The sequence below is a fragment of the Tarenaya hassleriana genome, unplaced genomic scaffold (assembly GCF_000463585.1).
Source record: "Tarenaya hassleriana unplaced genomic scaffold, ASM46358v1 Cleome9, whole genome shotgun sequence".
NCBI classification, from domain to species: Eukaryota; Viridiplantae; Streptophyta; class Magnoliopsida; order Brassicales; family Cleomaceae; genus Tarenaya; species Tarenaya hassleriana.
In genome coordinates, this window is record NW_010971389.1 from 3,910,145 (window position 1) to 3,937,070 (window position 26,926).

The 26,926-nt window shown below is 38.0% G+C and overlaps 2 protein-coding genes and 1 pseudogene across 4 annotated transcripts; all 3 read right to left on the reverse strand.

Moving 5' to 3' along the window:
- Nucleotides 1–485: 485 nt before the first annotated feature.
- Nucleotides 486–3,685, reverse strand: LOC104804320 (annotated as a pseudogene).
- A 722-nt stretch (nt 3,686–4,407) lies between these two features.
- Nucleotides 4,408–7,869, reverse strand: LOC104804321. Its single transcript, XM_010528580.1, has 4 exons — nt 6,422–7,869; nt 5,852–6,075; nt 5,551–5,774; nt 4,408–5,461 (listed from the first exon to the last, which is right to left on the reverse strand). The coding sequence occupies exons 1-4, from the start codon at nt 7,362–7,364 to the stop codon at nt 4,633–4,635; spliced, it is 2,220 nt and encodes a 739-aa protein (XP_010526882.1). The 5' UTR covers nt 7,365–7,869; the 3' UTR covers nt 4,408–4,632.
- Nucleotides 7,870–13,869: 6,000 nt separating this feature from the next.
- Nucleotides 13,870–26,222, reverse strand: LOC104804322 (transcription factor ABORTED MICROSPORES-like). 3 transcript variants are annotated; one of them, XR_770332.1, is made up of 6 exons: nt 26,157–26,221; nt 25,864–25,960; nt 25,405–25,762; nt 24,944–25,318; nt 24,494–24,843; nt 13,870–14,025 (listed from the first exon to the last, which is right to left on the reverse strand). XR_770332.1 is itself a non-coding variant. In XM_010528582.1 (5 exons), the coding sequence occupies exons 2-5, from the start codon at nt 25,947–25,949 to the stop codon at nt 24,781–24,783; spliced, it is 882 nt and encodes a 293-aa protein (XP_010526884.1). In that variant the 5' UTR covers nt 25,950–25,960; nt 26,173–26,222; the 3' UTR covers nt 24,336–24,780. The 3 variants fall into 3 exon arrangements, 2 of the variants coding, with proteins under 2 accessions (XP_010526884.1, XP_010526883.1); XM_010528582.1 differs by lacking the exon at nt 13,870–14,025 and having other exon boundaries at nt 24,336–24,843; nt 26,173–26,222; XM_010528581.1 differs by lacking the exon at nt 13,870–14,025 and having other exon boundaries at nt 24,336–24,843.
- Between the last annotated feature and the right edge of the window lie 704 nt (nt 26,223–26,926).

Genomic DNA, 26,926 nt, shown 5'->3' on the forward strand with positions numbered 1-26,926 from the left:
TTTGTCCAAGGGAGGTGAACCGGAATCACCGGTTCGGTAAATTTATCAGTTTTTTATTGGATGAAATATTGCTTCATCTCTTATCTTGGCTCATCTCTTATTCAATTCAGATCGAATCCTTATTTACTAAAAACATGTTTATTTTTTAAATCTGTTTTTATCGATTATTCTCATATTCGTTTCATGTTCGGTTATAATTTGTTTAGACTAAAGTTACATCAAATCAATTTTTATATCACTTGTAGCATAGATATGATTGGATACTGTTTAGTTTGATTTAATTCTATATATACTAAAGGATTCGACTATCATGATCTATAATAAAACAACAAAATATATTAATATTGGAGAATATGTGTACTCCGTGAGTACTCTTCAAACGTATTGACTTCAAAATCATGAATGCCCACCAACGGAAATTAAAATAAAACCCTAGATGTCCTAAAATGATAAAGATAGATAAAAAAAACAGAGAGAGAGAGAGAGAGACGAAATTAAATGAAATAAAATCACGTGACTAGAGGATTTAATTTAACATCTATAGGCAGCTTAACATTTCTCTCATCAGATACCTTATGAAATGAATGTCGTATTAAATCACATTGATTTTTTTTTTTTTTTTGTAATGGAACATAGATTAAATTTCCGGTATGAGAACCGGTTTAGGAGCAAAATACACCAAACCGGATGAGAGGAGGCGGTAGGCACATGAGCTGTGGACCAACCTGATTATAAATCATTTGAATGTGCTTTATCAGTGGGGCCTCCATCAAAAATTATTGGAAGAGCATCTTTTTGGTCTGATTGCACGGGCATTTTTACCCTAACCATCATCAACATCATCCTCCCCATCATCATCATCATCATCATCATCATCATTGACCCATCTCCTTACAAAATTAGTTACACCAGATTTCACAGAATTGTCTTGGAATCACTCAGAGCACATAAGTAAAATTTCATATATATATATTAATGAAAAGCAGTGTGTTTTGGCTTTGGATTAAAGGAGAATAAAAGTCTTAGGGTTTAGAGGAATGAAGAGTACCTTCAGTGGGGCATTGTGGGAAGCTTTTCTTCAGGAGGAAGCAACAAAAAAAAGCTCGTGCCCTGAAAAATTCACCACTGTTTTTGACACAGACAAGACATCTCTCCACTTGAATCATTACTTGTTCTTGTCAAATCTCATCTCAGTGAGCTTTTGCAAAGGATGATGATGATGATAATGATGATCCATTAACCAAAGGGGAAAAGTACAGCATATGAGTTCTTCTCCTTTTGTCTCCATGCAAAAGGAACCATGAGCTTAAGCTTAATCAGATCATCCAGTAACCAATGGATTTCAAATGAAAATCCCAGGATCTTGAAGACTTGATAACTGTTTTATCTCCTGCATATCCAACCACTGAATGTTATGGCTATTTATGTTTTCATCAATGCGTGTAAGATTTGATGAAGCAAAACTATGACATAGCCTTTCTTGACCTTTGCATGAACACTAGGGTAAGATATTTCGCGCTCCAGAGCGATCATGCTGCCAAGAAAGATCATTTCTGGTTCTTGGCTGCCTGTTCATGAGGAAGTAACCCAGTAGAAAGCATGAAATAACCCATCAGAAGGAAAAAAAATCACTTTCATAAACTCGAGAGCTGGCAGAATACAAGTTTCAATCTCACGGGCAATGGCCAAGATACAAAACAGAGTATGTGTGTGAGATGCACAATATAAAACCAAGTACATTTATGAATTAGAATTCCCAGAACCAAAATCATTGGAAAATAAATGGGCATGAGAAGTAGAAAAAGCTTTATAAATAAAAATATATTTTGATGTGCTGACTATACCTTTCGTAGTTTCTCCAATACCGTGTCCTCGTAAGCCCGATAACCAGCCCCTACTATGTTGCTCCGTGGCTCAGCCTCTACGGAGTTTTCAACAGTGGGAAATTCCCTTTGGGCTGCTCGCTGAAGAGGTACAACATGCAATGGATTAGAGAGATCGTCGCACAATGTTCCCATGGCAGCATCCTGAGAGAACGGAAACAAACACAAGATTGAACATCAGTTTGAAACATAGGCAAATAGCTTAAACTATAAGAACAGATGTAACAAGTAATCCTTACTGCTCCATCCTTGGTGGCGATGACAACAAGGGCAGAACTTTTCTTCTTGGTACTCCTAATCAACCTCGTCAAATTCCAAAAACACTTCTCTGAGTCTATCCACATTGTAACCTTCACTGAGTTTCTCCCATGAAACCTTCAACGTTCTCTCCTTATCCAATTGAAACCCAACACCAGCATCCCCACTATCCGACTATCGTACTTTCTCTTTCCATCACTCTCTGGAGTTTCAGAAGCACGGTTTCTCTTTGCATGTTTTGCTCGTGTTCTGTTTATCTCCTCCTTCCTTGCAATTCTTTCCTCTTCGTCATGGACTCTGGCAGCCGGATCAGGAATAAAACCAGACCGTTCCCTTTCTTCCAAATCTGACATCATCTTACGCCTTTTGGAGTCCATCTGTGATTGTCTCTTCTGTTTTTCACGCTTGACCCTGAGAAGATCGTCGAACAACTTCCGAGCCTTTTCATCTTTGAGGATCTCGTAGGATGTCTTCAGCTTCTGAAACTTCTCATGAGCATCCGTATCATCTGGGCCGTTTATCCGGATGCAGCTCCAACGCTTTCAACTTGTATGCTTTTGCAATCTCCTTCTCACTAAGCTTCATACCCTCCTCACTGGAGAGTAACCCTAGAACAACATAGTGATTGACAAAAACCTCCATTTCTTCTGCGTGTTTCCACCCTGCTTTAGTTAACCACACAAGACAAGGGAGTTAATAATCTAAGCAAAGCTGTCAAAGAGCAAACCTACTCAAAATTCGAAACAACATAACCCGAACAAGTATATCTGCGTTTGAGCAACCCAAATTTTGCAAAAGATTCAACTTACGGAAACAATAATAAAGCTGCATCAGCCTGGAAAATCCTAAAAAGTTTCTACGAAAACAATATAATGCCCTTTTAGGGTTCTTCCTTCCTCTTACCCATGCAGAGAAGTTCCCCTAACCAAAAAACAAAAACAGACAAGAATATTATCAATACGCACAGGTAAACGCAGATGAGAAGTACCTTCCGGTACTCTCTGAGACGCTGAATCAAGAGTTTCAGTAACAATATATGAAGACTTTGAACAAAAAATTTCAGAACTTTAACATAAACTAGGAACAGAAAAGCTGAATTGTTCCCGGGGCAGACAAACAGAAAAATTCCCAGAAAAGTTGAGCAAATTCGATCCAAGTCTAGAAACCAAACCACCCAATTTCTCATAATAGCTCCGAAAAATTTCGATCAATACACCAGAATCCATATTAGCCATCCAGTAAACTTCTATCCACAGACCAGGAAAGGGCAAATGTTTCGAAACCCTAGTTAGACAATCGGAACGCGAACTGTTCAGCAAGAACCCTAATTTAAAGCCCTAGCTCAACACAGAACAACTGAGACAATTCCAAAATTCAAAACCCAGGTCTAACAAATCAAATCAAATCAACACAAACACTAAATCGAAAATCTTCTAAAAAGTTGAATGAATCCACCACAAAACTTACCAGAACCGTCTCCAATTCGAATCTAGTCGTTGAGCGGTAAGAGCGAGAGAGCGTGAAAGAGAATTGGAATTGGACCGAAATATTTATCTTTAGTTATTATAACTTAAATCCTGAAAATAAAAAAGTTTACATATCTAAAATTAAATATATATTACGTTGTCTTGCGGATTAAAAAATCATCAAAATTTGAGGAATTCTTTTGAAATGAGGATATTAATTACAAATTTTAAATTTTATGTGTTTGATTGCATTTATTTATCCGATATATATTTTAGGAGGTCGAAACGGTCATTATCAAAAATACTTTTACTTTGTTATTTTTATTTTAACACATAATTTTGTCGGTTGTGACCATGTGACCAATTTGACCCAAAATATAGTGTGGTCACATGTTGATTCCATTGCTTATAACATTAAATTTATGATGTTTTAGTCAAATAATTAGTAAGATATATAAGTTACATAATGAATTAGTAAGACCATAAATTTAACGTTATAATCAATAAAATTAAATTGTGACCACACTATATTTTGAATCACATTGATCACAACGGGAGAAGGGTATATGTTGAAATAAGAATAGCAAAATAAGGTATGTCGGTCGAAACACTGATTTGACATATATTTTAGGAGTGATTGGTAGTAAATTTTTTATGTATATAATAATCTATAATTACAATAAAAAAATTAAAATTATATCCTAAATAATCTAAAAATCTCTTAAATGCATAAACCACTTCTTCCTGAAGACATTCCGGTGTTGAGACAGACATTGATAAGAATCAGAAACACAGCGACCAAACCAGAAAGTGTTCAAGAACAAGTCTCGCATGTATGTACTGTTTGTTGCAAGAACACAGATGGCTATGATGATGACGAACTAAACAACAGTCACAATTACAAACATCCCATCAGGAAGAAAGAACAAAGAAAGGGATCTTCCCTTCCTTCTTTCGGGTCCTTCTGTCTCAGCGAGCTGCTTCGACCAGACCATTCAAATGTACAATTCGACACCCTTCTTCTGCTACCGCTGCCCTCCCTCGATGCAAGATTGGCTCTCGGCTTTTCTCACGTTCTCTCCATAAGCCACGAGCTCACTGTACATCTTCAGAGAGGCCTTGGAGAATTCTGTCACCGACTCGAAGACAGCCGCAAAACCTGTCTGAAAGCCACCCAGTGTGATTCTCTGTGTTTCTTGCATGTAGTTATGGTGCTTCTCCTTCTCCATTTCCAGCTTTTCCCTGAGGAAATTCAACTGGTCGTCGTTCTTCTCTGTGATCCACTCACTCTGCTTCTCCATCTCCGACTCTGATTTCTCTTCTTCGGTAGGTTTGAACTCCAAAAGCCGAGTCTCTACCTTCTGGGACACTCCTGTCCTTCTATCCAGTTCCTTTGCTAACCCATCCACTTTCCTCTTCTGTTGCTGCTCCTCCCCCTGTTGTGTCCACAATGCCCTAACGTCCTTTGAGAAGCTTTTCAAAGCGTAGGCCACGCCCTTGTGGGGTAACTTCTCCATGAAAGATAACCAGTCTCGGCACATGATGAGCAATGGCGGCCCACTCGCTTGGATAGGCAGTCCCGACCCTCTTCCCCTCGAGTAAAACTCGACTTCAGGAACCAAGAACTTGCTTAGCCAGCCATGGAGAGCTTCCACATAAGCTCTCTGTGCAGATACATACTTAGTGAAGCATTCCCGCCAGTTCAGCAACTCAGCCTCCAGCTGCAGGGTGGCTAGCCGGTGAGAGTCGTTACAGAACTTCCCGTAGGATGGACAAGCAAAAGTCTTCACTTCATGGACAATCTTGCTCTGGGTTTCATGTGATTCCATCATGACTCTCCATGTTTGTGTCAGGCTGCATCAAGAGAATAGACTAAATCAAAATCATAATCCAACGATGAAACATTTCCCGGGAAAACGAAAACAGTCACACAGAAAGCATACCCTTTAAGCAATTCTATAATCTGAGGTTGCAGCTCTTCATCCCTCAAATCTTGAATTCTCTTGGATATCGTCTCTGCACTTCGAACTGCAACCAAGATCCTCGCGTATAGATCTTTAACCGAAGCTCTGGTTTTGTCTGCAGTGAGATCCTCGTACCCTTTCGCGTCCTGGTTTATCAATCTCGCACATTTTTTCTCGTAAATCTTCCTTGTGCTATCTCCAGCCTGAGACAACAGGACAAGATCACTCACTGCCTTTGAACACAAGAAACACATCGAGATGCCAACTGAACTCAACTCACCTTAACCTCTTCGAATAGTTTCTTTTCCCAAGCATATATCCTTCCGAGGGTCAGAGAATGGCTCCCAGAATCCATTCCTCCATAATCATCAAACAGATCATTGCTATACTCAGTCCACATCGAGCTGCTTTTAGAACTTGACGCCGCCAGGCTCTTGCAAGAAGAAGGCTTCAGAGACGTGGACCGATGCCACGCAATAGCTTGTATCAATTTTGTGGAGTTTTCTGCATTAATCAAGTGATTCAATGGAATCAGCAACCATCAGAGGGCATAGGGCATATGGCAAGCAAAGGTTTGGTTTATGATTCTGCTTGCTTCATGCATATATAGACCTTCCAAAATGGGTTTGAAAAGAAAAGAGTGGCAAAGAACAAGTAAAAGGTGGAGCCAGAAGAAAAGCTTTACAGCTTTTGCCGCAAAGGAAACAGTGCAAATCCATCAGCATAACATCTGAGAGCATCGACTTTGAAACCAATTCTTAGATTCAAACACAGCGAAACAAGGAATCAGCTTTAACTGAGACAGTGGTAGTTCTAAGTGGATTATGCAACTTTAATGGAGAAAACCCACCTCTGATTTCCTCCGTACCAGACTCCAACCTGGTCATGTTTGCCTCCAGCATTCTGGATACGTCTTTGCCTGAGTTATAAGCCCTAACAAAGTAACCTTCAACGCCCTTCAATGCATCAAGAAGCTCTATTCCCATTTCAGGGTTATCTATAACCGTAAGACCCTTCTGTTCTGTCTGAATCAGACCATTGACACCGTTAGACCCATCCATCTTCACCATCTCATCACCATTGTTCTCACGGCGCTCCTTGTCAGTATTAGCACCGCATTTTTCTTCAACGGACACCATTTTCTTCTCTTCTCCTTCTTCCTCTAGATCAGGAATCCCTTCTTGTTCCCTAACAACCCTCAAATGATCATCCTCATCACCGCTCAGACATCTCTGGTAAGGATTCACAACCTCTGTCCTCATTGTGTCAAAAGGGTAGAAAAAATCCCAACCAAAATCCCTCTGTGGAGATGGCATGGGCGGAGGCATTTGCATGTAGAAATACCCAAAAGGTTGCTCCTTTCCTTCTCGTTTCTCCACATCACCCTCAGACCTTGTCTCTCCTCCTCCTTCCTCTTCTTCTTCTTCTTCTTCTGAAGAAATCGGAGTTGACGACCCACTAGACCTACACTTGACGGCTTCATGGTTTGCCTCTGAAGGCGCCTGTTGAAGGAACATAGGGTTGGTTATGACTTTCTGGTGATCACTCGGTGGCAATGGCGGAGAGGGACATGGAGGAGGGAAAGTGATGAGAAATGGTGAGGGAGGAGAAGAATGCCTCGCGACGAACAGTTTAATGGCGGCTGAAACAGCGTAGAGAGATTGACAGTACCTGCAATGTGCATCTGCAAGCGCATATCTTCTCTCTACTGCTAGCTTTATCAACCGTTTTCTTTCTCTGCAAATGGACACAACTTCTTCTTCCTCCTCAAGCTTTGAGGCAACACACCCCATTTTATTTATCTAACCAAAAAAGGAACCCCACCCCACAGTTTCAGAAGACTGTTCCAAGGGGTAAAGAGCCAGAGAAGGAGATAGAGAAAGCGTGGGCGAACAAAAAAAGGGTGGAGACCTCAGAGGAATCTCTCGTTGTCTTTGCTCTCTAGTTTTCGAGGCAAAGTTGGCAACTTGTTTTGATATTCACGAAAGTTTCTGAGAAACCAAGAAGGGGAAAGAGAGTGAAAGAAATTGAAGCTGCTTTCTGAGATTGCCATTTCCATACACACGTGAAAGACAAAATGTAAATCTAAAACCTTCCCTTTTCATGAAGGAATGGTAATAATCTCCATGGCATTATCACAAGCAAACCCAACTGTTATTCAGCAGAGCTACATACAGTACAGTGATGAGTTTTTACTGGTCACTGCTGCCATAAATCTTTCCACTGTTCACAGTGGTGATTCTGGTGAAGCTGAGGTCCATGCAGAGAGAGAGAGAGAGAGAGAGAGAGAGAGGGAGAGAGAAGGTAGGGGCTCGAGAAAGAGAGAGAGGGTGTCATCTTGTGATTTTGTACTGTTAATTAAAATTTTACGTAAAGCTAAGACCAAAAAAAAATAGAGAGCGTCTGGGAGGTGACAATATCTTTTAACCATAATCGCATGAATCAATACAATAATCTCTATCTATCCATTATGTATCTTTCTTTTGATACTCTTCATTGACATAAGTATTCTTTTAATTTATAATTTAGACAAATGTTTTTTGTTATTCGATGTAGCAATTCATCATACTGTACTATAAAACGATAGTAAAAAGTATATAATTATATCTAAATTAAATTAATCGAATTTAAAAATTCAAATATTGTTTAAAAACAAACACTATTGATAGCAAATCGGAAAATAAACAAATAAATATTATTTGAATAAAATCAAATTGAAATATAACCAAATACTAAAACAGTATTTATTTATTGGGTAAAGTCGAAAAACAAATATATATATATATATATATCATTTGATTGAACAAATGGTTAAGGTTTTAATAAACTTATATGTTGTGTCTATGAAAATGTAAAAATGGGAGAGAGAGAGAGAGAGAGAGAGAGAGAGAGAGAGAGAGAGAGAGAGAGAGAGAGAAGCCTTAAGACCTTTGTTGTCCTTTTTCTCTATCTTTTGTCCTTAACGGATGTGACTTGACCATACCTCTTTGCCCTCTGTCTCTTCCTCTTACAAACTTTTGTCCTTTTCCTGTCAATTCTTTTCAATTCAATCTCTTGTCTAATTACATTTAACATTCATTTAAAAAACAACAATCGTTTATGTATTTCAGTTCTTCTTGATTTAACTTGGCTTCAATTTTCTTGAGTTTCTGAAACATTGGATTGGATTCGAATTGAAACAAATTATAATATTTTACATAAAATACTTTTTGACAATATTATATGTAATTAATTTCCCAATCATACTAAACTAAAAGTATAGGTATATGTTATATTATTTATTTTATTAAAAAATCTTGAATTATTATTATTAAAGATATATATTATTTTCAAAAACATAATTCCTAAAAATTATTTATTTAGTATTTTAATAATTTAGTATATATTTGATTTATTTCGCCTCTAATTACGACGCTTGATTTCACCTTTTAGTCAACAACTTTTTAAAATAATGTGTAGTTTAATATTAAGTCCATTTTTTTTATCATAAATAAAATATACATAATTAATTACGTTAAAATATACAGTTTCGATGTTTCTTGGAATATATAATTTAGTTATTTACCAAAAAAAATATATAATTTAGTTATTTATATATTAGTTACGAAATAGACAGAAGATTCCCCCAAAGTTCTATGTGGGCTAAAGTAGGGGTTTAGTTTAGGCTCTCTATCTTGGATTTGGTGTCTCTATCTTCAGTTTTTATTATTTTTTATTTTTATATTCGGTTAATCCTACAAAAAAAAATCTCAAACTTATTAAAATATTTAATATAAAATTCTAAACTTACAATCTCCCATAAAAAAAATATGAATTTGGTAAAAACTTACACAAAAATTATAAACTTATCATTTTCTTTCATATAAAAACTTTGACAAATTTTTCCAAAATTTTCACTAAACACGACAAATTGGTGACAGCGTCATATCATCATTTTAAAAATTAAAACATAAATTTATAATTTTTGATCAAATATATATACATATATATTTGTAGATATATTAAGTTTCTAATTTAAAATTATAAATATATAAATATATATACATATACTTATATACATATTTTTTTCAAATATATATATATATATATATATTAAGTTTGTAATTTAAAATTTAAAATATACAAATATTTTAATCAAATATATAAAGTTACAATATATAAATATATTTTAATCAAATGTGTAAATATATATATATATATTTTATCAAACATTTTAATTTTTAAAATAATAATGTGTGCCGCTGACGTGACAATTCAATCAGCACCATGCTAGCAATCTATCTTGCCAGTCAATAAAATTTATGGTCAAACAACTCAAATATTTTATATAGAAGAAAATAATAAATTTATAATTTTGTAGAAATTTTTACCAAATTCAGAATTTTTTGTGGGAGATTGTAAGTTCAGGATTTTATATAGAATATTTTAATAAGTTTTAAGTTTTTTTGTGGGACTAACCTTTTTATATCATATTTAAGTTGTTTTTTCAATGAGTAATTTACAAAAATAGCATATAGAAAACTATCATATGATGATGATGATGATGATGATTTAAATTCAGTCATTTTCTGCTTGGTTCTTGCTTATGTGTATTAAGCTGTTTGGTGCATCTGTTGGTCCGATGTGGCACTTTTAATTTATATAACAGTTAAATGTCAAAGAGTCATAGATATAAAACCATAATTTAAATTGTTTTGCAAAAATCAATCACTTTTTTTAATATTGTTTATAATGTAATTAAGACACTAGACTAAAAAAAGGGATCATGGATAGTAAGATAACCATTTCATTTTTTTATGGTATAAAATAGTATGAATAATCATATTCAAATGAATTATATATAATATTAAAAACCAAATTTTCTAATCGAATATTATATAAATAAAAAAAATGATTGATAATGAATTTTTATAAAAAAAAAAGTATGAGTATTTTTTAATAATGACATAAATATTAGACCAAATTATTTTTTTAGAGCAAAAATGCTAATTCACTTTAAATGATACATACCGAAAAGGTTTTAGTCTTAAAAAACAAGCACAACAATTGTGCTTTCATCCCTAATTATATCGCCACTATATTTGTTAGGGCATGTAAGATTTATCACTAATACCTCACCTAACCTAAGTTTTTATATGATATTTATCCCTCTTGGTTTTCTATTTAATAACAAATAAATAAATGTTTCTCTTGGTGTGGGGTATGTACGGTTAGTTAAAATACACTTTCTTCAAACCACCTCGGCATTGGGAGGAGTCAACCACAATAGTGGCATTGGAGACTGTTTTTCTTTGTATTTTTTATTTATTTATAATATATCCAAAAAAACCCATTGAAAATATTCTAATCATATCATGTTTGTAATTTTATTTCATATTGATTTAGTTTTGGTTTAATTAATTTAATTAATAAAAGTTATATCTTAGATCGAATTCAATATTACATATTATTGATTCCATTTCACTCGTATATATATATATATATATATTAAAAATGAAATTATAAATTATAAAAGATCAATGTATGAATTGTTTAAAAAACTAAGGGGGAAGATAGGTTTATGGGCCGTGAGAGGAGAATATGCCAGACTGACTACTGACATCGCCTGACAAAGTCTTTAGGCCTACCTACCTGCAGAAAGGCCCTCTTTATGTTCTTATATTATTATAATTTATACCTGTAAATACGCTATGTAATTATTTATATAACATTTGCTGTCACTAATGGAATCTGTTATCTAATCTCTATTAGCAACTTCTTCTTTGAGTAATTTATTAATTAGACAATCAAATTTGATTGTCCATTTTAGAATGTACGTGATATCGAGATGGGCCTATTAACCAAGCCCACAAAAACGAAAAATTTTCAATTTTGAAACCCGTTTGAATTTTAATCTATTTTTCCTTGTTTGTTGAAGCTAAACTTGGTGGTGGTAATGGTGGATGTGATGATGGTGATGGTGATGATAGGAGCTCATATCCTGATTGATTTGATAACATGTAGATGGTGGTCATTATCATGATGGTGATGATCATCATGCCATCCTCCAAATGGGTTTTCAGGTTATTTCCAACAACGAGTCTCTCACACGATCAGCTTACACCACTACACCGTTTTTTCTCTACAACACCGAAAGAAGAAACAAGAGGTTTGCTCAGTTTTTTTTTTTTTTGTAGAGATAGATCTTATATTGAGGTTGAAGGCATACCAGACAAGACAGAGAGAACTAGTATTGTATGCATTTGGTAACCTCGAGCCCCAAAAAATCAAGAGTCTCCGTTAACTTCGTGAAGCCACCTGGTCCGTATTCACATTTACCTTAGCCACGTCCACCTATGGCTTAAACACACCGCCATCCTTCATGAGTTTATTGTTAGCTCCAGTATCTTATCTAAATTGATCTGACTCATTCTTAGTGTCTATAAATTCTTTTCAAGCCCCTTTGCCTCTTTCTCTAACTCCTTGATGAAAACAACGACGTCCCCGAGTATAGATGTCTTGTCCAACTACATGCCACCAAAGGGTTTAAGCGTTTATGGGACAAAATAGAAACCCGGTTCCAAGAAGTCTGGAGCGATACCTTGGAAACATTAGGAACCAAAGAGCGAAAATCGTAGAGCTTACTTACTATTCAGCTCCCACCTTAGATCTTAAAAAACCCGGTTCTCCATTGTCTATAATTCACCACATATACATAAACTACATAATTTACAGAGAATTATCAGAACAAAAACTTGACCTAAACCTTGAATATTATCAGTAGGAATAGAGCGAATCATGAAATCAAACATGAAATAATCATCCAAATTGTTCAAACTGTGTATAAATCGCAAGAGAAGGCAACAAAACCCGAATAAGATATTTGAGAAGGAAGAGATGAGCTTTTCAAGGATGGCTCCCAAATTCCGTGGCATCAATCACATCACCAGATGACCCATTTCTCAGTACAACACAATATATGCATGTCTCTGTACATGTATACATGCGAGTGAGTGTATATATATATATATATATATATATATATATTGGGAGTGTGTTTTTTCTTATAATTCTTTTTTACTTGTTTTAAGAGAGAGATTGCTTGTTGCTTTGGTAGGTGAAGTGCATGCCTTGCATGAAATTATATATATCTCAGCTTATATCATATACTTGTAAATATGTATAGATAAAATAAAGTTAAAGTCTTTAGGTCTACCTACCTACAAAACATCCCTTTTATGTTATTACTATAATTTATGCTTATAAATATGCTATGTAATTATTTATAAACACTGTGAGAACGCGCTTAGGGTTATTTTTTTATTAATTATCTTATATTAATAATTGTGAATATGAACTTAATAAAAAAATAATATAATTTATTTGTTTGATCATAAAAATATATATTTTTTATTAATTTCTTTTTATAATATGAAATTATACTTCCAAAATATATTCATTTTTTATAAATCTTCATAATTATATTTTCAAGTTTAACTATTATTGTTTTATAAAAAATAAATAAATCTCATTTTAAATAACGATACATTTTATTAAAAATAACCATATTTCATTTAAAAAACAATAATTTCATTTTGAATTACTCATTTTTATTATAATTTCTTTACAATTATATTTTCTAGTTTATCTCTTACTATTTCATAAATAAATAAATCTCGTTTAATATAACAATAATTTTTATAAAAAAAATATTATATTTTATATAATTTTCTTATAATTTTATTTTAGATTACTCATTTTTCCTATTTTAAAATTTTCTCATTTAACATTAGATTACTCATTTTCTTATTTTAAAAATTTCTCATTTAATTTTAAAAGTTTACTAATTTGCTGCGATTAATGGAATCTATTATCCTAATATCCATTATCATTTTCTTCTTTCAGTCATTTATTAATTAGATAGCTCAATTATCAAATTTGAATCCACATATTAGAATATACATGATATCATTATGGGCCTGTTAAAACTAAAAGTTTTCAATTTTTGAAGCCCAAAACGAAAACTATTTCTCTTTATTGATTTCTAATCATTTTCCTTGTGAAATCTAAGAGCAGATCCCTTTGGTTTATTTTGGGTATTGGATGTTAATAGACAAGGAGAGCAAGAAGACTTGAAGATCAATGGTGAACACGACGGACATCTTTCGAAGGAGACAACTCATGAAGAACAAACTTGGGAGACAAGCAACCCAAGTTTCCTTCAAAAAAAGAAAGAAGACAATTGTGGATGCGTATAACTCGACGAAAGGAAAGAATCCCTTAAACCTTTCTGTATTGAATTTGATAATATCTTGTTGCCATAATGTATTTTCTGTATAGCCGTTTTCTCCATCATTACATATACTTAGGTTAAAAGCATGTAAACATTAAGAGTGAATAAAAATAACCAGAGTACTTTCTTCTTAATTCCTCTCACTTCTTCGACTGGTTTTAGGACCGAGTTCGCATCTCGACCTCTTACAAATTGTGTTTTCTTCATGGTATCAGAGTGAAACGATCAATAAACCCGCTGTTATCTCTCTTTCTATTGTCTCCACCATCGAAACCTCTTGCTACCCCCGTTGACAGCCATGGAATCGAATACCAAACTCATTCCGATCACTCTAAACGGCGACAATTACTTCTACTGGACTAAGGCAGCAACGGCGGCCCTCAATAGCAAAGGATTATGGGAGCATATATCTGTTGAAAGGAAGTCTTCTCCCCCACAAGAGGTGGCTGTCGAAGGAGAGACTCATGCACAGGCGCAACAACGCCTAGAACTCAACCGAAAAGCTGTTTCGGATTTTGCTAAATGGAGACAAGAGGACAGCCAAGCTTTGGTGATATTGCAAAGCTCACTCGATCCTCACCTCCTCCAATCATTCATCTCTCATGACACGGCCAAGTCTCTTTGGGAGGCTCTCCAAAAAGTTTACGGTAACATCTCGAATGTTAGTCGTATTTTTGAACTAAAACGAAAGTTGTTTCATCTTCAACAGAACGAGCAGCCGTTTAACAAGATTCAAGGAGAATTTTGTGCGTTATGGGCTGAGTTAGAAGAGGTGAGACCAACCTCAACGGATCCACAGATTATTATGCAACGTGCCGAGGAAGATAAAGTGTTTTCCATCCTCTCGACACTCAATGGCTCGTTCAATGATCTGATCTATCATGTACTCCGTCAAACTAAACTTCCAACATTCGAAGAGTTATGTATGATGATTAAACGCGAAGAAGGCGGACGCAACTATTTCACGGGACCGCAGGAACTTGCACATTACACACACAAGTCCTCTGCACCGAGCGCTTCTAATGTTCCCATCCGAAACCGAAAACCTTACTTCTGTGATCATTGTAAGAAACATGGACACTCCATAAAGAAAAGACAATATGAAGAAACCGAGCAAGAACAGATTCGAAGAAGATGACAGAATCAAAGAAAAAAAAATGCTCTGTATTTCTGTAATGAATCTGTACAAAATATATACTACAAACATTGACCATGAATAAATGGAAAGTTACAATATAATCGTTAAGAGAGAAGAAAGGATTTGGAAACTAAATATTGATACTTGCAGAAATGGGAATTTGCAGGATTCACGTGGTGAATTGTTAATCAATTGTGATTTTGGTCTCCTTTTGGCCGTGAGTTTCTTGCTTTGTTATTGCTCGAGTTGACTTCGTCCATTATTGGTTCGTCTCCTTCCTTGTATGTTGCCTCGTCTCTGCTCACTCCGCTAACACTCCAATGAGAGGTGTTGGATATTGCATCCTCACATGAAGCCTCCACGTTTCAAGGATGGACCAAGGAGAGATTCTGCTTTGACTGCAGCACATGAAAATGAAAACTTGGTCAGTCTCACATCCGATGAGTTAAAGGGTCTCATTCCCCCTCAAGATTGGTCGGCGAATATCGGTAAGACCAATCTTGGAGAGCATTTTGTTGAGTACAAAAGAGCTGGTGGCTTTGGTGAGGATATCGGCGAGCTGGTCTTGACTTCGTGTGAACACCATGGAGATTAATCCGCTCACAATCTTCTCCCGAATAAAGTGACAGTCTACCTCAATGTGTTTTGTTCTTTCGTGGAAGACTGAGTTGGCAGCAATATGTAGTGCCGCTTGGTTATCGCAATGGAGAGTAATAGGCTTAGTAGTCTTGATCCCGAGCTCTTCAAGCAATTGTTTCAGCCAAACAATCTCACTTGTTGTATTAGCCATTGCTCGATATTCTGCCTCTGCACTTGATCTTGATACCACGTTTTGCTTCTTGCTTTTCCACGTAACAAGGTTTCCTCCGACAAACGTGCAGTATCCAGAGGTAGACTTTCGATCTGTTCTATCTCCTGCCCAATCCGCATCACAATAGGCTATGATCTCCGTGTGTTTGTTACGTCTCATCCACAATCCTTTGTTAGGTGTTCCCTTAAGATACTTGAGTATACGATCCACTAATTGCCAATGAGATGTAGTCGGAGCATGCATCCACTGGCTTACCTGATGGACGGCAAAGCTTAAATCAGGTCGAGTAATCGTAAGATATATAAGCTTACCAACAACGCGACGATATTGCTCAGCATTCTCCAATAATTCCCCCTCGCGTTGATCTTTGAAATGTTCCGCTATCGGGGTTCGAACGGGTTTGACACCAAGCTTTCCTGTTTCACGAAGAAGATCTAGAACATACTTGCGTTGTGATAAAAACAAGTCATCTGAAACATGACATACTTCAATACCAAGAAAATATTTTAGACGGCCTAGATCTTTAATGTCAAAAACCTGATGCAAATAATGCTTAGTATCGGTAATACCACTAGTGTTACTACCAGTTATTATTATATCGTCAACGTAGACTAAAAGAACGATTATACCGGAGTCACCGAGAAGTGTGAACAAGGAATGATCAGAGTGACTACGAGAAAAGCCACGGGCAATGAGCGCATCATGAAGCTTGATATACCACGCTCGAGGTGACTGTTTCAAGCCATAGATGGATTTCTTGAGACGACACACATGAGTAGGCGAGGGGACAGCAGTGTATCCCGGCGGAGGTTTCATAAAAATTTCTTCCTGTAAGTCCCCTTGAAGAAACGCGTTTTTGACGTCCATCTGCCAAAGAGGCCAAGAAAGATTAGCAGCAAGTGAGAGAATAACACGAACGGTGGGAAGTTTAGCGACAGGAGCAAAAGTATCAGTATAATCTTCCCCGTAAGTTTGAGTGAATCCCTGAGCGACTAGTCGAGCCTTGTGACGTTCTATTGTTCCGTCACTGCGATACTTAATTTTGTAGATCCACTTGCATCCAAGTGCCGTACGATGAGCAGGAAGTTCTGTAATCTCCCATGTGCCATTACGTTCGAGTGCACTGAGTTCTTCTCGCATCGCCGCTTGCCATACAGGGAGATCCCGAGCCTGAGCATAAGACTGCAGTTCGAAACCTTTTTCAAGAACACTTAAAAAACATTTGTCAGATAAAGGATAATCATCGAGGTGGGAGAACATGGCAATTGGATGTGCAACAGAAGAATTGTTTAATGAATTTAAAGGAACCTGGCACCCATCAGTGGGTGAGTTGTCAGTAGCCGATGCACTACACTGGGAGGGATAATCCGACGTGAGAGAGCTGGAGATGGCATTGTCACCAACTAGCTGTAATGATGAAAGAGAAGTCGACGCTGGTTGTCGAGCTTGCGGTGAAGGGCCTGCAGTGGATAATGAAAACGACGAAGCCACACTCGAGAAAATGGGACAAGAAACCTGATTAGATGAATCACGCAGTTTCCATGTTGGTCGTCGTTCCCTCAAGCTGCGTCGAAGAGGAGGACCACCGTCAGGCAGGGTTTCAGGAGCGGCGGACGATGATGGAGTGGCTGCCAGAATTTCTGGACTGGGAAGAGTGGCTTCCCCCTGAAACAGAGAAACTGATTGCAGAGGAGAGGCGACCGAATTATCAGCTGCCAGAGGGGAGAGAGAGGCTGAGTCTAATCCGCCAGGTGCAAAAGCGTCGGGAAGAATCGATCCAGATACACTGGGACCTGCAAGAGGATTAGTAGACCCAGAATCTATATTTAAAGGAGCATGATTATTTTGTTCAAGGAGAGAGGTGCAGGGGTTTGGTGGCAATGATGCAGCCAATACAGGTGGCATGATGTCATTGCCTGTCAGTTGAAGGGAAGCAAGATATTGATCCACGTCAGGAACATCATTTTTGTCGGAAGTGATCAAATCTTCTAAGCTCGGCCAATCCTTCCTTTCATAAAAGCTTAGTTGCTCGATGAAAACCACATCTCGCGAGGTGTACACACGATTGGTACGAGGATGATAGCATAAAAAACCTTTCTGATCCATGGGATAACCAAGAAAGATGCAGCGTAAGCTTTTAGGAGCAAGTTTGTTGCGTTCCTCATCTGAAATTTTAACATAACAAACGCAGCCAAAAATTCTTAGGTGATCAATGGAACCTTTTGAATTATAGATTACCTCATGTGGAGATTTATCCCGAAGCACTTGAGTAGGAAGACGATTGATGAGATAGCACGCCAATTTTACTGCATCACTCCAAAAATGCTTGGGTACATTACGATGAAAAAGCAAAGTCCGGGCGACCTCCATGAGATGACGATTTTTCCGTTCGGCCACGCCGTTTTGTTGAGGCGTGTGTGCACAGGAACGCTGATGAATAATGCCATTCTGAAGAATGAAGGCGCGAAACTGATTGTTTAAGTACTCACCACCGTTATCTGTCCTTAAGCATTTAACATGAATCCCAAATTGCGTAAAGACATAAGCATGAAAATTCCGAAACGCATCAAAAACATCACTTTTACGCTTGAGAAGTGTAATCCAAGTATGTTTGGATTTTTCATCAATAAACGTTACAAAATATTTGTAACCATCACGCGAGAGAGAGGGAGCAGTCCAAACATCCGAATGCACTAAATCAAAAATGTTTTCATAAACTGTCGTGGAAACAGGAAAAACCGAGCGACAATGCTTGCCAAGAACACAAGCTTCGCAAACTAAAGAATCAGTCTTTGCGCGGGGAACAAGTAAATTTAAAACACGATGATGAGGATGTCCAAGACGAGCGTGCCATAGAGAATGAGATGCAGAAAGAGCAACTGGTGAGGAAGCTTGAAGATAGTAAAGATTGTTCTTCTTAATTCCTTTCCCGAAAATCATTTCAGTCTCAATATCCTGAAAAACAACTCCGTTAGCATCGAAAATTACTTTGCAAGGTGACTCCTCAATGAGTTTAGGAATCGATAAAAGATTATTCTTAAAATCAGGCACATAGAGAGCTGTAAGAATGCGATCAAGAAGTTTAACCAAACCATGCCCCTGTATAGCACATTGCTTACCATCGGCAATAGAAACAACCCCGTAGGCGGGTTGGAGTTCATGAAACAAACTCCTATCATTGAACATGTGAGATGTAGCCCCTAAATCAACAACAATACGAGGATGGAAAAGAGCAGAAAAGCCAGAAAAATTACCAGAATCCTGAGATTTCATAGTGAGCAAGAACTGTTTAAAACCACCCATCTCATCATCGGTGAAAACCACTGTATTTCCGGTGCTCAAGGCGGTACCGCGTTTAGGGGCTGCATCTTTGAATCGCAAGGGTTTGAGGTGAGGATGTAATGCCCAACAACGATCCACCGTGTGCCCGGAACGCTTACAATGATCACAAACCAGTTTTCTATCACGACTAGATCTGGACAGCGGAGAAAATTTCGCCGAAGATACCACAGAGGCGTCGGGCTTGTGTGACAGATGGGCAAGTTCGCCAGGACCTGCAAACAAGTTTCGCCCACCTTCCTCACGTTTGATCATCATGCAGACTTCGTCGAACCGTGGAAGATGAGATTGACGCAAGAGATGGTAGACAAGGTCATTGTAGCTGGCATCCAACGTTAGCAAAATGGCAAAGACCTTGTCTTCTTCGTTTCTCTCGGTAAGGACTGTGTGATCTGTTGAAGGTGGTCTGATCTCTTCCAACTCATTCCAAAGAGCACAAAATTCTCCTTGGACTTTGTTAAACTGATCTCCATTTTGCTGCAATTGAAAAATCTTTTTCTTGATTTCAAAAATACGGCTAACGTTAGAGATGTTACCGTAAGTATTTTTCAGAGCATCCCATAGCGCCTTGGCAGAATCGAGCGCAATGAAGGATTGAAGAACAGTCTTCTCTAGAGAGCCTTGAAGAATAACCAAGGCCATCTGGTCATCCTGATACCACTTCGCAGCATCTGTTGGTGATATCTGGTTTGTGTTTGCAGCAAGAACAGTTGCATCTTGTTGCTGTGTAGTTGTGTCAGAAGCTCCGCCTTCTGCATCACTTACAGCTGGGGTCGGAGGGTCTTTTTGGATGACGTGAATCCAGAGGCCACGGCTGCTCAGCATGGCCTTGGCTGCCTTGGACCAGTAGAAGTAATTGTCACCGGTGAGAGTGATCGGAATCGGTTTCAGATTCAGATCCATGTTGAATGAGAAAAAATAACAGCAACAACAGAGAGTTTGACAGCGGAAAAAAACAGGAATCAGAGGGGTTCTCGGACCTTCAACGCTCTGATACCATAAAGAAAAGACAATATGAAGAAACCGAGCAAGAACAGATTCGAAGAAGATGACAGAATCAAAGAAAAAAAAATGCTCTGTATTTCTTGATCTTCTGTAATGAATCTGTACAAAATATATACTACAAACATTGACCATGAATAAATGGAAAGTTACAATATAATCGTTAAGAGAGAAGAAAGGATTTGGAAACTAAATATTGATACTTGCAGAAATGGGAATTTGCAGGATTCACGTGGTGAATTGTTAATCAATTGTGATTTTGGTCTCCTTTTGGCCGTGAGTTTCTTGCTTTGTTATTGCTCGAGTTGACTTCGTCCATTATTGGTTCGTCTCCTTCCTTGTATGTTGCCTCGTCTCTGCTCACTCCGCTAACACTCCAATGAGAGGTGTTGGATATTGCATCCTCACATGAAGCCTCCACGTTTCAAGGATGGACCAAGGAGAGATTCTGCTTTGACTGCAGCACATGAAAATGAAAACTTGGTCAGTCTCACATCCGATGAGTTAAAGGGTCTCAAACATCTCCTTCAATCAATTCATAAAGATACTGGTAACTTTTCTCGTAACTCTTCCATTATACTTGATTCGGGTGCGACCACCCACATGTTTTGTGATGATGTTTTGTTTTCCCATATCACCCCGAGCCATGGTGTCGTGACCATCGCAAACGGTAAGACTGTACCAATCAAGGGGATTGGTAAGATCAAAATATTTGACCGAGAAATCTCGGCCTTATATGTTCCCGAATTCCATGCAAATCTTTTATCCATCTCGAAACTTATTGAAGAAATATCGTGTCGTGTTGTTTTCGATATTAATGGTGTTTTATTTCAGGATATTGAATCGGATCGTGTCTTTGGAAAAGGATCACGGACGGGCAATCTTTATTATCTAGAAGACTTGCATTTTAGCTTTCTTTCGGTTTCTCCTAGTGTGTGGCATGCTCGGTTAGGACATCCACACACTAAGGTCTTTCGCTTGCTTGTTCCCGACGTTAAGACTTTTGATACTCATTGTGAGGCTTGTACGTTAGGAAAACATTGTCGTTCGGTTTTTACGGATTCTACTACTATTTATCATAATGTGTTTGACCTTGTTCATTCGGATGTTTGGACTGCGCCGTGTTTATCTCGTGATCATTTCAAATATTTTGTGACATTTATTGACGAGAAATCCAAGTACACTTGGATTACTCCTTTGAAAAGCAAACGTGATGTTTTCTATGCTACAAAGAATTTTTTCGCATATATTGCTAATCAATTTAATGTCAAGGTCAAGTGCTTACGAACGGATGGTGGAGGCGAGTACATGAGCTTTCAATTTCGAGATTATCTACTTCATGAAGGAATTGTTCACCAACGCTCTTGCCCTCATACACCACAACAAAACGGTGTTGCCGAACGTAAAAATCGTCACTTGATGGAAGTGGCCCGTACTCTTCTCTTCTACCGCAACATCCCAAAGACATTTTGGTGTGATGCCGTGAAGCTCGCTTGCTACCTTATTAATCGTCTACCAACACAAATACTCAAGGATAAATCTCCATTCGAGGTACTCTTCAATCGTCGTGACTCTCTCGATCATTTACGTGTTTTTGGGTGTGTATGCTTTGCCCATATAGATGCAGGCCAAAGAACGAAGCTTGATCCAAAGAGCATTCGTTGCGTCTTCCTCGGCTATCCGGCGAATCAAAAGGGTTATCTATGTTTCCATCCCCCGACGAATCGTGTCTATACCTCCAGACATGTTATATTTGTAGAAGAGCTTAGTTACTTCGACAAGCAAAACTGGAAAGAGATCGAGCAACTTGTCACACAAGGAACCGACGAGAATGATACTCTCGGGCGATTACTCAACACACTAAACAATCTTGGAGCTCACATATCTTCCTCTATTTCTTCGGAGGATCTTCACGCGGATGGTATTCCTTCTCTCCAACCTGTTTCTCTTGATAAATACTTCGATACTAACATTGCAGGTGCAGAAGACAATCTCCAATCACCACCCTCTAATTCACACGTTTCTTCATCTGAGGGAGAAGCCATATCAAACCATCATGCAACACCTGTCACACCTCAGATAGAACTAAGCATGCAGATTCCTTCGCATGTGGAATCTGATTTTGACCAACACGTGCAAATTCCTTTGAATGTGCATGTCCCTTCTCTCAATCACTCAATGACAAAGACCCACCAACTCCGACGATACAACTTCTGTCCGAGGATATCATCGACGCGGCTGCTCCCGACGCACTCGTTCCTCTCGTTCATCCACAACTTCGCCGAAGTGAGAGGGTCCGACGACCAACCTGGAAAGTTGCAGACAACCAATCTAGTGGGCATTTGGCCATCACTACCGTAGCTCACCCCATTGCTATGTACTCTTCTCTTGACTCTTTTCCTACTAATGAGCAAAATTTTTTAAGCGTTATTGAGCAGGGGGTGGAGCCGACTACGTATTCACAAGCTAAAAATATTGACGTGTGGCGCAAGGCAATGAGCGCAGAGCTCGCGGCTCTCGAAAAAAAATGGAACTTGGAAAATCACCAACTTACCACCAGGAAAACAAGCTGTGGGTTGTAAGTGGGTGTATAAAATCAAGTATTTAAGCAACAGTGCCATCGAACGTCATAAAGCCCGACTCGTCGCAAAAGGCTATACTCAAACGTATGGAGAGGATTACACTGAAACTTTTGCTCCGGTTGCCAAGCTACCTACGGTACGCGTTGTTCTCTCTTTAGCCGTTAACCTTGATTGGCAGCTTTGGCAAATGGATGTGAAGAACGCCTTCTTACAAGGCGAGCTCGATGAAGAAATCTTCATGAAGCCTCCGCCGGGATATACGGGACCCTTCCGATCGGGACAGGTTTGTCGGCTTAAGAAAGCCATTTATGGTCTCAAACAATCGCCTCGCGCATGGTATCATCGCTTGTATCAAGCTCTTCTCGTCAAAGGATTTGCAAGAAGCGACTCTGACCACTCTCTCTTCACACTTAAACGATCTACGGGTATTGTCGTTCTTTTAGTTTATGTTGATGATATAATTCTTTCAGGCAATGACATCGATGGTATTCATGATACCAAGACATATTTGAGCAATGTCTTTGATATCAAGGATCTTGGCATGCTCAAATACTTTCTTGGTATTGAAGTTACTCGTACTTCTAACGGCTTATTTTTGTCTCAGCGAAAGTACATCTTAGACATGCTAAACGAGACAGGCAAACTTGGAGCAAAACCAGTCCGAACGCCAATTGAGGAACACTTCAAGGATCAAAGCGACGGGAAAGCATTCGATGATCCAGAACGATACCGTCGTGTCGTCGGTAAGTTGATTTATCTTACCATTACACGCCCTGATATTAGTTTTGCGGTGCATCAGGTTAGTCAATGGATGCACTCCCCAAAGACGAATCATTGGAACATGGTGGATCGCATCCTCAAATATCTCAAAGGAACTCCAAACAAGGGCATTCACATGGACAACAACAAACACACCGCGATTGTAGCCTATTGTGATGCCGATTGGGCCGGAGATAAGACAGATCGAAAATCAACAACAGGCTACTGCACCTTCGTCGGAGGGAATCTGGTCACGTGGAGGAGCAAGAAACAAAATGTCGTGGCACGCTCCAGTGCGGAAGCTGAATATCGGGCAATGGCGAACACGACGAGCGAGGTGGTTTGGCTACGCCAACTCCTCATCGACCTCGGGATTACGACAAAGACGCCCACACCTTTACATTGTGACAATCAAGCGGCGATCCACATAGCAAACAACTCGGTTTTCCATGAGCGAACGAAGCATATTGAAGTAGACTGTCATTTCATCCGGGAAAAGATCACACAAGGTTTAATCACACCAATTTTCACACGGAGTCATGATCAGTTAGCCGACATCCTCACCAAAGCAACTAGCTCGTTCGTCCTCAACACATGCCTTGTCAAGATTGGCCTTGTTGAATTTGGTCGGCCAATCTTGAGAGGGGATGTTAATAGACAAGGAGAGCAAGAAGACTTGAAGATCAATGGTGAACACGACGGACATCTTTCGAAGGAGACAACTCATGAAGAACAAACTTGGGAGACAAGCAACCCAAGTTTCCTTCAAAAAAAGAAAGAAGACAATTGTGGATGCGTATAACTCGAAGAAAGGAAAGAATCCCTTAAACCTTTCTGTATTGAATTTGATAATATCTTGTTGCCATAATGTATTTTCTGTATAGCCGTTTTCTCCATCATTACATATACTTAGGTTAAAAGCATGTAAACATTAAGAGTGAATAAAAATAACCAGAGTACTTTCTTCTTAATTCCTCTCACTTCTTCGACTGGTTTTAGGACCGAGTTCGCATCTCGACCTCTTACAAATCGTGTTTTCTTCATTGGAATTGGCCATTGTCATTTGGTCTTACAGTTCCTTTATTTATATTTCTTAAGAAGAAAATCCTTCAAAGTGTACAAGAAGCCTTTTTCTAAAGAAAAGATTCCGCCTTTTGTACTTTGTAAGGAATTGCCAAGAAAAGGATCTATTTGTTAATTCACTGGTGGAAGCTAAATTTGGTTGTGGTAATGGTAGATGGTATGATGGTAATGGTGGTCATTATCATGATGGTGATGATCATCGTGCCATCCTCCAGATGGATATTCAGGTTATTTTCATCAACGAGTCCCTCACATGATCAGCCTGCACCATTTCACCGTCTTTTCTCTACAATATCCAGAAGAAACAACAAGAGCTTTGTTCAGTTCTGTCTCGTTTTTTGTTTCTTTTGTTGATCCCTCGGACAAGCACAGAGATGGAATCTTACCTCGACCTTGAAGACATTCGAGACAAGATCGAGAGAACGTGTCGTGTTTGCATTTATGACCACGAGCCCCAAAGAATCAAGAGCCTCCATCAACTTCGTGAAGCCACCTAGTTCGTATTCACATATCACCTTTACAGAAAACTCATAACTTCCATCTACCTTGGCCATAGCCACTTCCACCTGTGACTCAAACACACCGCCACCCTTCATCATGAGTTCATTGTCAGCTCCATCGATAGAGCTCATACCTCCACATTGTCTATGTTGATCTGCAGTGTCTGAATTCTTTTCAAGCTCCTCTTGAAGCTCTTTTACCTCTTTCTGCAACTCCTTGATGTGATCAATGGCGTCTGAGATGATAGATGCCTTGTCCAACTATATATGCCATCAAAGGGTTTAAACACATATGGGACAAAACAGAAAAGAACGAACACCTAGTTCCAAAAAATCTTGAGTTGTACCTTGGAAATATTAGGAACCAAACAACGAAGCTTGTAGAGCCTATCATTCAGCAACTTCCTCATCATCCTCTCAGCCATCATCTGGTCCTCATCATGTTCTTCCTCGTCATCCACGTCTTGTTGTTCCTTGTCCAGCAAGCTAGGGTTACCACACTCAGCAACATGATGCATATTCAAGGCAACAGTCCCCATGGAGCTGGTCAAACCTTCCATCCTAGGGGGAACATCATCTTGTGCTACATCTTTTAACATGTTCATGTCCATCTTCTTACTATCACGGAGGAACCCTTCTCCGCCATTATTATCGCTGATCATCTCTTCATCTCCGCCACAGCAACCGCCCAACAACTTCACAAACCTGTATCAGACAGAAGAAGCCAATGCCATATATTCATCGATCCAAACACGAAAGATATAGAATCTTTCACAAATCATTAAAAATTATCAGAAAGATCAAACCTTTTACTTAGCCTCCAGACGACGAAGTAATCCCAATCCACGAGAGATCTGATCTTCCCCAAGAACTTCTGCGTTGTATTATCCATCGTCTAAATCGCTATATATATATACACAAGATCGATTACACAAAATTAACAAGACAAACCTTAAATACTATCATTAGGAATTAAGGGTATATCATGAAATCAAACACAAAGATGGGGACTTTCCCGAAGAAGTCGAAATTAATCATCTGAATTGTAACAAAACCAGAAGAAGATATTTGAGAAGAGGAAGAGAGAACATAACATAACCATAAGGCATCCATACAACGTTTGAGATCCCAAATTTTGATCACTTCACCAGATGCCCATGTCTCATGTACAACACAAACTTTACTTATATATATATATATATACATGTCTAGTTTCCTCTCTCTCTCTCTCTCTATATATATATATATATATATATATACGGGAGTGTATTTTTTTTCTTATATTTCTTTTTTAGGTCCTTCAAGGTACAGGGCGTCTCAAGTGTGTCTAACTGCACCGGGCCCCACACTCCATAGGACTCCATATTTTAGATTTTTTTTTAAAACAATTATGTTGTTTACAATTTTTTTTGGTATTAAAGATTCTTTTCAAATATAATTACAATAACAATTTTTACTTGATTACCATTTAAATTTTGTCATCGTTTTAAAACTAAAACTAAAAAAATTTCGTAACTATCTTTTTAACTCAATTTAAAAAAATTATCTTTTTATATTCAACACTCAATATATAAATATTAATTTCATTCTGTTTATATAAGATATTGAATATCTATTTCTATATACAAATTAATCGTCTAGTTTCATTTCATCATTTAATGTTATTAACAATAACATTTTCATTTGTGTAAGTATAAATAAATATACGAAAGGGGATATAAAGCATGACAGAAGGAGAAGATTGCATGAGCGCAAAATCCCAACCACCAAATTCTCAACTTCTCTTTCCCATTTCCATTTTCTCTTTCTATATAAAACGACAAAACAATTTTTAAGAAAAAAAAATCATAATTTCTCCACTTATAATAT